The 12285-nt window shown below is 37.8% G+C and overlaps 1 protein-coding gene across 1 annotated transcript in view; it reads left to right on the forward strand.

Annotated features, from left to right (window-relative positions):
• LOC122558914 (5'-nucleotidase domain-containing protein 2-like) overlaps nt 1-12005 on the forward strand; it is a 63520-nt gene extending 51515 nt beyond the window's left edge. The window contains exons 12-14 of the mRNA XM_087994201.1: nt 3334-3474; nt 4345-4409; nt 7160-12005. Of these exons, the coding sequence (XP_087850327.1) occupies nt 3334-3474; nt 4345-4409; nt 7160-7421 (468 nt within the window). The 3' untranslated portion in view covers nt 7422-12005. The remainder of the gene's footprint in view (nt 1-3333; nt 3475-4344; nt 4410-7159) is intronic.
• Nucleotides 12006-12285: the final 280 nt, after the last annotated feature.

Consider the following 12285-nt stretch of genomic DNA (forward strand, 5'->3'; position numbering starts at 1 on the left):
TTTATTTCCTGCAAGTTTACCCCAAAAGTTCTTTTTTGCTGGCTTTTCAAACTTTTTTTAAATCCTCTGGTTTATCACTGACCTTTTGTCACATTGTATATGATTTTTCTTTCAATTTAGTATTACCCTTCATTTCCCTTCTTCGAATCCTTCTTTTGTCCTCTGGCTTCTATCTTTTGCTGTTTTGTTTAAGCTTTGAACTGTTAAGTATCTGCAATGGTCCCTTAGCTATCTTGCTGCTAAATACCTTTCCCAGTCCACTCCAGATAACTCTGCTCTTATTCCTTTTGTATTTGCTCTTGTTTAAGCTTAACATTGTTTCTGCCCCAACTTCTTCCCTTCCCAACTAAATGCTAAATTCTACCACATTATGGTCACTGTTTCCTAACAGATCTTTTAGTTGGTCATGATTTATTAAGCCTGCATCATTACAAATCACCAGATCCAAATAGCCTGATTCCTGGTTGGATCTACAACACACTGTTCCTCCTTACAACAATGTGTGACTATTGTAATCTACATTACCTTTTTTTTTTAACATGCCCTTGATCTTCCTGATTTATTTTCTGTCCCACTATAATAACTACTATTAGGGACTGATTTTAAACTACTCTTACCAGTGTCATCTTCCCCTTTTTTTAAAAAAATTTCTTACTGCCACCTATTTGGATTCTTCAACTTCTGATCTTGCTATTGTACTTATTCCATCTCTGTACTAACAATGCTATCTCACCACACCTTTTCCTTCCTGCCTATCCTTTTGAAGTCCTATCTTGAATGTTTAAGTTTCTCGCTTTGGTCTCCTTGTAAACACGTCTGTGTATTGGTTGTAAGATTATATCCATTAACCTGGATTTATGGCATTAATTTATTTTGTTTTGAATACTCCATATTTTTGAGTAAATAGCTATTGATTTTATCTTATCTTTTCTGCCCCTTTTCTTGAGCTTTTCTCTATATGCATCATCCCTTCCCGTCCCACTCCTGAGAGTATTGTTATCCACATTGCTGCCTTGCAATGCGGTCATGTCCTCTTGCTTTAAGCCTACATTTTCTCTCTTTCCCCCCCACCCCCCCCCCCCCCCCCCCCCCTCTCCTGACAACCATTCCCCGCCACACCACCTTTACTTGGATTAAAACCCATTCTACAGCCCTGGTTATTCGGTTTACTTGGCACTGGTCCCAGCATGGTTTCAGTATTTCTGTAAATGTGGTGGATTTTTCTTTAAAGATAAGGCAGGGAAGAGGTCCTTCTTGGTTGCCGATGGGAATTTGTTTTTGCAACTCTTCAAAGTACACAGTTTTGAAAGTCAAATTATTTTTTTCTTCTCTTGGATTTGGGGTGAATGCCCCTTAACTTGGCAAAAGCTTTTGGGTTTCGGTTTGGCAGAGTTTGCACAAGTCATGGCCGAAGTTGGGTATATGAAATAGTTGTTCTTTGAAAGGGAGGCAGTTTAGAACTGTGTAAAGAAATAAATTATTTCCATGTCATGAGCATTTAGATGTGTTTGGTTAAAACTCTGCGGCAATTATTTGAAGTTGAGCAAAGTATATGCTTAGTTATGAAGGCTCAAGGAAGAGGTGATAGATTCTCAACTGGGAATTGAAGCTTTAGCTATGTAACTCTCACTTATTGGGTAATCAAAGAGAATCTCTTCAATATCCATCTCCTATCGTATTCGGAGATTAGAAGATTCTATGGAAAAAATTGAACACCTGATTTGTCCACAAAAATAATGAGTGGTAAAAGGCTATTAGCAAGTTCTGTCAATTGATAGAGCTCAATAAATTGACTTTTGCATCACAGATAGACTTTCAGTGCAAAGCCTTGCCATTTTTGGAATGAAAAATGCACCAGCAATGTTTCAGTGAATAACCAATAGTGTTTGAAGGACCATGTAACTGTTTACATGAATTTGGTTTGTTTCTCTGTCTGTCTGTCCTAGAAATAACACTTTACACAATTTGACTGAATAAATAGTTTGACCTGCTGGAAAAAGTCTTATTTGGTTCTAAATCTGGCCATGGGTGAATTTTCCAAGGCAGAGGTGACATTAGATTCCCTACAGTGTGAAAGCAGGCTCTTCGACCCAACAAGTCCACACTAACCTTGCAAAGAGTAACCCCAACCAGACCCATTTCCCTCTGCCCATAGTGTTAGGTGCATTAGTCAATTTAGCATGGCCAATTCCCCTAACCTTTATGGGCAGCATGGTGGCACAGTGGCTAGCACTGCAGACTCACAGCGCCAGAAACCCAGGTTCAATTCCCGCCTCAGGCGACTGTGTGGAGTTTGCACGTTCTCCCCGTGTCTGCGTGGGTTTCCTCCCACAATCCAAAAATGTGCAGGTTAGGTGAATTGGCCATGGTAAATTGCCCGTAATGTTAGGTGAAGGGGTAAATGTGGGGGAATGGGTCTGGGTGGGTTGTGCTTCGGCGGGTCGGTGTGGACTTGTTGGGCCGAAGGGCCTGTTTCCACACTGTAATCTAATCTAACCTGCACATCTTTGGACTGTGGGAGGAAACTGGAGCACCTGGAGGAAACCCACGCAGACATGGAGAATGTGCAAACTCCAACACAGTCACCTAAGGCTGGAATCAAACCTAGGACCCTGATGCTGTGAGGCAGCAGTGCTAACCACTGACCCACATTGTGGTATAGGGCCAAGAACCCCTGAGGGATAAAAGTATGAGTTATTTTATATTTTCCCATGACTAGGACAAGCCTAGGATTTTATCACAAGGTCATTCTGAACTTAAGTACTACTTATTTGTTGAAGAAAGTCAAAGTTTTGAATGGACACTAATGTAGAAGAGCCTTTGAAAACTAAAAGCTCTGCTGATAACTGCACCGTTCTTCCATGTTTAGTTATGAGAAGCCATTTGAGTTGTTTGACCTCAGTGCCAACATGGGGACTGTTCTTCTACAAGAATGACAGGATTGGGATTGAATGGCCTGTCGATTTTTATTTTCAAAGTAACTGTATGGCATCAAAACATTCTAGAGGAAAAATAGATTTGTCTGTATAGCTGAATACACTAATCCAATATAGATGAAGGATTGAATCTGACACCCCTTCAGCCTGGCTGGTACAGTCCCACTGTAGCTCCTTTTTTTATTTGATATTGAATCCTATCAACCTGTGTCAATGGTCTAATAATCAGGGAGAACACACGTTGAAATGTTAAGTTGTTGAGAGTCTTCCTGGTCCTGTGGGATGTACTATCAATCAATTATCCACCTTTCCTCATGTGATTTGGGTTTAGACAGAAAGACGCAATAACTGCAATTCAAAATGGGTAGATTTTACATTTGCCTTTCTTGATCAATAGGACCTAATGCTTCGACATGGCTGGAGAACAGGAGCAATCGTACCAGAATTGGATGCAGAAATCAGTATCATTAACACTGAGCAGTTTACACATGGGCTGACTTGGCTACAGGTCCTAACAGGACTTCTAGAGAGGCTGCAGGTAATGTCAATACTCCTGCAATATCCCAGTTCTAGTGAAACTTGCTGGTCTGCAAGCTCATCGCATTCTGAAGTAATTTCATTCCTTTCAAAGATTTCTACTTTCTTCAGATTTGATACCTCTACTCTTGTACACTCTAATTCACACTTATTCCTGTTGTTCTTGCTGATGGGTTAATACTGACCGTGCTACTTGTCCTATCTGCTTCAGTTGAAAGGCTTGTCTGATCATTTTCATGCTGTGAGGCAAATATATTCAGTGATGACACTGGATTCTTAATGAACTGTTAAGTTGGCCAGAACATTCTAGAATGATGCTCAGATTGTTGAACAAAAGTTGCTTTCTGGTCTCTAGAAGTTACATTAGTTTGAAAACTGCACTGACTGTTCTGTTCCAAACTGCTAACAATCTGGAACTGTCATCAACTAATCTAACTTTTCTTTGACACTAAATATCACTTCTTTTTGCTTAATTTATTGGATAATTTTGTTTTTAGTGCAGGGGGATCGTAAACTCAGCACACATGTAATTTAGATTACTAACAAAAACAAATTGTTGTAAAAGCTCATTAGAGAAATTCTGAGGAAGGGTCACTGGTCCTGAAATGTTAACTCTGATTTCCCTGCACAGATGCTGCCAGACCTGCTGAGCTTTTCCAGCAATTTTTGTTTTTGTTTCAGATACCCAGGATCTGCAGTTGTTTTGCTTCTGTTTTAATTTAAATTACTTCCACATTCCCAGAGATAATTCTTCACTTTTGAACTGTGTTCCCATAGTAATGGATTATTTCTACTTGACCAGAGTAGTAATTGAAAGAAAATTAAGATTTAGCATATTTCTGTAATATATCACAGTATCTTGTATCCGCAGGTATATCGGGATGCTGAGTCTAAACAAGTGCTCAATGAATGGATAAAGGAGAGACAAGAATTAATGTAATGTATTGTGTTGTAATTTTGCTGTAATATTGGGGAAAAAACACAAGCATTTTGCACAAGATAATTTTTAAACAAAAGTATGGAGCTCTGCAAGTATAACTAGTGTAATTGACTTTATACTGAGGAAACAATTAAGATGCACTGCAAACTGATGTATGTTTGTGGCTTCGTCTGAAAGAGGACAGGCTAAAGTGAAAAGGTTTGTCAATGAAGCACTCCAATCTGTGGATGAAAATCAACATTCAGAATGAGAGCAAGTCAGTGCAACAAAACAACAATGAACATGCTTTGCTGGTATTAATATATATGCATCTTGCACCACAAAGATGAAAGCTCACCATCTGGTGGGTTTATCGCTTATGTTGTAGCGGTGAGTGTGACTCATATGACTGCCGTTTCATTTAGTGAATCCTATTTGACTGGCTGGTGGCAATCGAGAACTGGTGAAAACCATAAAGACAATTTTAAATTGGTGCAGGAGAGAGTCCTGAATCATTAAGTGAACACTTCTAAAGATTCCCAAATTTGCAAAATTTGTTTTTAAATTTATTGATGAAAAATTACAGTTTGTCAAAGCTTTTCATCTTCTACTTATCAGGTCAATGCATAAGAATTGCCAAGTAAAGGGGAGAAAATGGTTGTGTATTTGAGGGGAATGCTGATCGATAGAGACATTTGCCATTGAGAATGAACCAGTTAAATGATTGACTGTTAACTACCAAACTTGTTGAAGAAGCAAACTGACTAGCAGTTAGCAAAACTAGAGAATGTGGAAGCTAGAACATGGAGTGAGGCTGACCAACAAGGCCATAGAGATGAGGGATAGATGTCCATGAGTGAGAGTACCAAGTCTAAGGAATGAGGCAGAGGATCTGGAAAGGACATGAGACTCCAAAGAGGGAAACTGGGGGAATGGTGTGGAATGTGGGTCAGAAGTAGTTTTTCAAAGGGGAGAAAACAGTCTCCTAGTTGGAACAGAAAAACTAAGGTAATAAATTCCTTGCAAATTAATCTAGAGTCAGTCTCTAGATTAAAGTCGCAGGAGTTGACCTGCTGTCTGGGGCGAAATGCAATGAGGTGTGTGATTGCAATGACAACTTATAATTATATCATTTGTTTTTCCCTATTGAAAAGTTTTTATTTCATAACTATTGTTGTCACATCTCAAAGCATCAGTCAAGCGATGAATTACTGCTGTGCTAATGACAAACTTGCATTGCCTTAACTGTGACCTCTCCAGTTTAGGATACTTTGTTTTGTTTGAAAGAGTCAGTTTGTTTTATAAGGGGGTAAAAAAAGCAGTTGTTACTAAATTTATGCCTGTTATCTTGTGCCAATTTACATGGTGTGGTGTCTAGAAATTAATGTTTTCATGTATATTGTGTTTTTAAGTTTATTGGACCAGTGATGATTAGGGATGTTGATTTGAATTTTTCTAATTCTACTTCAGTCCAACCCCCACTACAACATCAAAATTAGTATAGAAAAAATTGTTGGCCTGTGACTGCATCATCAAATTAAGGAGTTGAAGTGAAAAATAAGCTCAATTTAAAAACAAAAGTTCTCAAGAAATCCTGAGGTGGGGAAATTATTTTGAGCCCTACAGAGCAACAATCAGAGATTCAACCCAAGACCGTGCTGGTCTGTGTGACATATTGGATACTTTTTTTCCAATTGAGAATTGGAGTGTTTATTTTGTAGTTTCAGAAATGCCATATTGGTTTTTATCTTTTTTTTAAAAATGTTGCATATCAAAAATTTCAGTAATCCAGGCGCTGCTGAATTGGTTTATTCCGAGGATTTCATGAATAAGCTGTCAAATTTTTGGGAAAACAGTTGTTCTAACTTGCCTGAAAGGCCATTGTCTAAGATTCCTTAGTCCATTCTGGCACACTGTGCTTCATCCTCTGGTTCCTCAACTGGTGAAGAGCCAAATACCTGAGCATTACATATGATAAAAGGGAATTCCAAAGAAATGGCACTGTTAGCGCATCTGAGATTTGGCTATTAGATTTTAACTAGCCAAGGATATTGAGGGTTGATATAAATACTGGGAATCTCCAATTTCAGATCATAAGTTCTTTCTTGATTTCAATTTCCTCCCCCAGTGCCAGCTGTTGATGGTAATCTGATACAAGCCTTAAAAGTCCTCTGTCTCTATCTTTCTTTCCCTTCCCTTTTTTTTATTTCTTCTGCCTCCCCACTTCACCCCCACCCCAGAAACCCACCGATCTACCTTGACATTGCAACTTGTTCTTTGACCTCTTGCATTAGAAATGTTGCCTGAAATGTTAACTCAATTTCTTCCTCCACAAGTGCAGCATTGTGTATTTACAACATGTTCTGATTGGTTCTAAAATCCTCAACATCATCAAATACAAAGAGGGTGGACATAGAAAGGGTGCAGATTAACCACCATTTCATTGAATCATGAAACATATCCAAAAAAATCAAAAATGTGTACAAATGATTTGAAAATAAATTATTTTATCTCTTGTAACATTCTGTGGACAGTAAGGTTAGTGGGATTCTCCCAGTCAATGAAACTGGCAATCCAGTGTGTCAGACCTAATGGTCATCATTAACAGAATCATCACAGATGTCTGATTTTGTTAAAAGAAAACCGGGTTCTGACTTGGTTTTAAAACTGAGGGATGAAAGATGGCTGGGAAACATTGCAATAAGATGATGTATCAGCTTCTCAGAAGTTACTATATAAGTTTGTTTTTGTTCTAATCTTGTTTTAGGTCTCTGACCAAGAATTTATTCAATCCCCAGTTCGGGAGCATCTTCAGGACCTATCATAACCCCACCTATTTTTCGCGAAGGCTGTGCAGATTCTCTGACATCTACATGTCATCCATCAGTTGTCTGTTAAACTATGACACCAACTACACCTTCTATCCAAGACGGACTCCTTTGCAACATGAAGCGCCACTCTGGATGGACCAACTTTGTACCGGCTGCATGAAGACCCCTTTCCTGGAAGAGATGGTCCATATGCGATAAACTCCATTTTAATTTCATTGCAGATTTGTTTTAATGGTGTATTTCATCTGAGAAATGGTTACCTAAAGGTTGTAAACAATGTGGCCTATTCTTATTTGAAAAGTTGTGAATTGAGCATTTGAATAGAAAATGATAGTGGTAATTGAAATGATCATAGTGAAGTAGAGTGGCTATGTTGCTAATCCTTCATAAACCAGCCCTATTCCACTACAACTCTCTTTCAGTTGTGGTTTCTCTCCCTTTTTGTTTTTCGGAAGTTCAAGTCTGCTGCAAAGGTTTTCTTATGTCACTGAAAATGTGTAAGATCTGGATGGATGGCCGTCATTGATCAGTGACCAGTCACTACTTTCATCAATTTGCAGATAGTTGTCCTTACAAATTTTAAATATTTATTTCTGGCCATATGATTTGAATTTTTAGTGAAACTGTAGAATCACATTTCAGGCTGTTGGTTTTTGGGGCCTCTAACCCCTTTTTAAATGAGAAATCTAAAGGTGCATATTAGAGGTGGAATTCTGTTTAACATGCATGTGCAGTATGACTCATGGAATTTGTTTTGATACGTTTTTCATGTTGGACTTGTTAAAGGGAAGAATTATTAATAGGTTGTATTTATAGATATTCCACACTAGTATTTTCATTTGAGGCCAGCTTAAAAGCATTTGAAAACGCATAAAGACAGGCTGTTTGAAGTTAAAATCAATGTGCTTATGCACTGGTTCTTTAGGTGCTTTTGAAAGGTGTTTTCTACCATGTGATCTAGACCAGATTACAAGCTTCTAATGTCCACAAGGTACAGTAATTGAAGGTATTCAAATCCGCAAAGTTAGTTCTTCTCAAGGCTTTCTTAAGCTTTTCTGAAACTCATTTGCTCCCCAAAACCACTAAATATGTAATCACTCTCATGTGATCTTATCTCCAATTCTGACACTGGACCAAATTTGTTTTAGCATGCTGCAATATTCTGAGGGCCATCGTGAGAGAGAAATGCAAATGCTTATTTAAATTATGTCCATTAATTAGTATTACATTGGAATTATAATTTTAAGGGTTCACCAGAGTTTTAGTATTCAAAGATGCTTAAGACCAATTTCATGCACGGACAATATATACAGACATTGTATTCCTTGTGAACTAACAGGTTAGCCTGACTCTCTGGGACAAGTTTGGAACAGGACAGCATGGACTTATTCTGGACACAGTCATAAAACCATCACAGTGAAGAAAGACTTGAAAGGGAACAAAGAATGATGCTTTTACCAGTTTACATATATTTTACAATGTGACAAAAATAATAAAGAAAACTTTAAGTGAAGATATTACTGGCATTTAATCATGGTTACAAAGAATTTGCATTTTTTTATTGTAGTAAGATAACCTGAAGCACTTGCCTTTTTTTTTGGAGGTTAGAGTTGAGTAAGTTGGTTGAAGGGATAGTGAAAAGCTTAAAAAAAGTTGTAGCTAGGCAGATAAGCTTTGGAAGGATTTAGAGAGATTCGATAACTGAAGGCTGTGCCTCCAGTGTGACAGCAAAAGGTTGTCATGAGGTATGGGATGAATAGCCAGCACACTAGTTGGCAATACAGAAATGCAAACTGTGGTTCAGTAAGAAGGCTGGATGTTAGATGTAAGGTTAGATGCAAAGTGCTGCCACTAGTAAACTGATTTAAGCTTCTACTGGCACGCTTATCTACATCGATAGGTCATTTTATTGAGTCTTGAATAAATTTGTTACAGAAATATTGAAAATCAAAAAAGTTTTTGTTCCATTATTGGTAGTGCATCTATGGTGCCGTTGCTCTGGGATGTGCAGCCCATGTTGGTATTTTGCTGCTAAGCTGGCCTGTTCCTCTGGGCATGTCGTTCAGGTACCCTGTGCAGGAATCCAGGTTACTGCTTATTTACAGGACAGTAAATAGTTTAGAAATGAAGAGAAATACTGCTGATGCTCTAAATTCCTTGATTTTAAACTCTGGGTGAAAAGAACCCACTAAGAAAACTTGTTTTCTTCTTTTGTTTTGTTAATTTATTTTGAATAACCAGCTGTGATCCCTGGAATGAGACGTGCATGCACTAATTGCATTGAGTTAAAGTTCCAATCTGCCGAACAAGCTTGATGTAGTAATTGATTTTTGAAGATTTAACAATATATAGTGCTGTTTATAGTTTATTTTTCATACTGGTTTTGACCTTTTAACTTGGCTGCTCTGTGGTTTAAATATACACATTTGTATAAATCTGGGAGAAAGTGAGGACTGCAGATGCTGGAGATCAGAGCTGAAAAATGTGTTGCTGGAAAAGCGCAGCAGGTCAGGCAGCATCCAAGGAGCAGGAGAATTGACGTTTTTGGCATAACTGAGCAGGGATTCCTGAAGAAGGGCTTATGCCCGAAACATCGATTCTTCTGCTCCTTGGATGCTGCCTGACCTGTACTTTTCCAGCAACACATTTTTCAGATTTGTATAAATCTGCACATTAACACATTAAGTTGTCATTTCATCAGAGTTTTTTTGTTTTAACGTTCCAGTTTCTAATGTTTTGAGATTTGTAAAGGGTACCATTTTCAGCTTTCTCTCCCCTTTTGTTGCCCTGATGGCTTCAGTAAAAATTGTGAATCTGTCGCGTGATAATCAAAATCATGTATTTAGCAGTCCATTCAATGCATCAGTACAGTGAAAATCCACTGGATTTCCAATAATATTCTTTTAAAATTCAATGCTCCTAGTTTTGAGTGCTGAAGAACCAAGCAGTATTTTTTTTTAAATCAACAGCAGACTGAGATGAAAAAGAGGTGCCTACCATTTAGTAAGCATTTTATTTTAAGTTGATCTTTTATGTGCCTTTGAAAGAATTGTTAATTTCTGTATACTTAAAATTAATTAACTGAACATCTATTCTGAACTCCTCTGCAGTTAAGTATCAACAACCAGAAACCACCTTTTATACGTGTATTTCAAATTTAGTACACTGGAACTGTTCAGCATTGTAGTTCTGTACTTCTTTACACCTTGTGGATTAAGTCCAGAATGATGGCAATGACTGTGTCGGAAGTGTTTTGTTTGGGATGGTAAAGGCAGCTTATTATTGACCACTTGTCCAGATCACATATAATTCAGTGCCCAGTATGGAAGGAAAAGTTGATCATATGAAGCTAACAAATACGTTGCGTTTGTGAGACTGGCAATTCGGCTGCCAGATTGTTGCACACGTTCCTGTGTAACCAGCAGCTTGAAAGATTTATGGTACAACCATTAGCTGCCCTGATTGAGATTAGGAGTTTTGAAGCTGCAAACTATCAGGCTGTTGTGCAATTTTGTGTTCCAAGCTATACTAAAAACTTAGGTTTTTTTTCTGGCAAATTGTTTCTTGGTTGCAAAGTTCCCCACTTTTCCAACACACCATTGGATGTTGCATAACTTTAAGTATCTCTAGCACATAAAATGTATCTTGTAAAGCTTCTGATTTATTTTATTCCTTTATGGAATTCCACATTCCCAGATTTTCCATGACTCTTTTTTGCAGCACCGTGGGAGGTCATGCAAAAACATCACTTTTCTTTTGATCTGGAGATGAATAATTTTGTTCATGAATATTGTTCAGTTGAGTCAACAACTGCACTGACCTACACAGTGCCATTAATTTAATGAAGTATCCCAAAATGCTTCACAACAGTGCTCATAATCAAGTTATGACAGACCAAGCGTTAGCTCAAAGTAGTATGTTTCCTGGAATGTCTCAAAGGAAGGAAGTGAGAAAGAGGTGCTGTAGAGATTTAGGGAGGGAATTCTAGAGCCTAGGACTTCAAGACATAGCCATTGGTGCAGCATTTAGATTTGGTGAGGCACAAAGCCAGTATTAGAGGCATGCAGCTATTCTAGTTATGAGGCTGAAGGATGTTGTAGATATAGGAAGGATGCAAAACCCTGGAGAGGTTTTAAAATTGGATTGAGAATTTTAGTATCAAGATGATGCTTGATTGTTAATTGTTTTAAGTTTTATCCAAAAGGTCAATAGCTGAAGTAGGTAGCGTTTTCTTTTTAATTAAAAACTCTCCATTTCACAATTTTGATCTCACCATAGCCGTCTTCATGCAAGTTTTTGATCATGGAGCTCTTGAAATGGGGTAACTGAGTTGTCTTGCTTTCCAAGCTGGGCAAAGTTTTTTTTGTGCTTTTGCAATATTCAGCAAATGGCAAACTGGTTGTGACATTTTCCAACTTGGCTCTCTATATGTTTGCTTATATATTTGACATGCCTCCATAGTTTTGTCTTCAAATATTTGGGTGTTCAAGCTGAGCTGAATTGGTGTTAATGTGAAGAAATTGATGTCTCCTGTAGTAACTGCCAGTGAACTGTTGCTCTGATACCTTGGCTTATAGAGGTGGCAGCTGCTTTTGTTTTTGGCTTGTAGCTTTCAGTTATGAACTGTCAGTGTTACACACTGATTAACACAATTTTGACTTTTTACTTTATGTATTTAACATCTAATGAAATGTTTTAGAGTCTGAGTTTTAAACTAAAGTGAATGTTGTAATGTCTGCACTGTATCCTTCAGAAATAATAAACTAGGAAAGTGAACTGAAATTTGTTTCTAGTTGTAACAAATGTTTTGGTTTGAGGTCATTCAAATGACAATTGCCTAAAGTCTTTAATTGAGATTGATTGATTTATTTTTAAAACCATTAACTACATCATTGTGAAGTTAGTATCTAAAGGGTGATGTAACTGGGGAAAAGTCGGGAAGTATCACCATTATCCATCAGGTTAACTGAATGTTTCCACATAAAAGCTTCACAACTGAATCCATGAATGTGTGCGCAATACAAATGACCTACATTTTATAGATTGTTTTTGCATTTAATGC

The sequence above is a fragment of the Chiloscyllium plagiosum genome, unplaced genomic scaffold (genome assembly GCF_037043375.1).
Source record: "Chiloscyllium plagiosum isolate Xiang-an unplaced genomic scaffold, Cpla_swu_hap1 HiC_scaffold_14, whole genome shotgun sequence".
In the NCBI taxonomy this organism is placed as follows: domain Eukaryota; kingdom Metazoa; phylum Chordata; class Chondrichthyes; order Orectolobiformes; family Hemiscylliidae; genus Chiloscyllium; species Chiloscyllium plagiosum.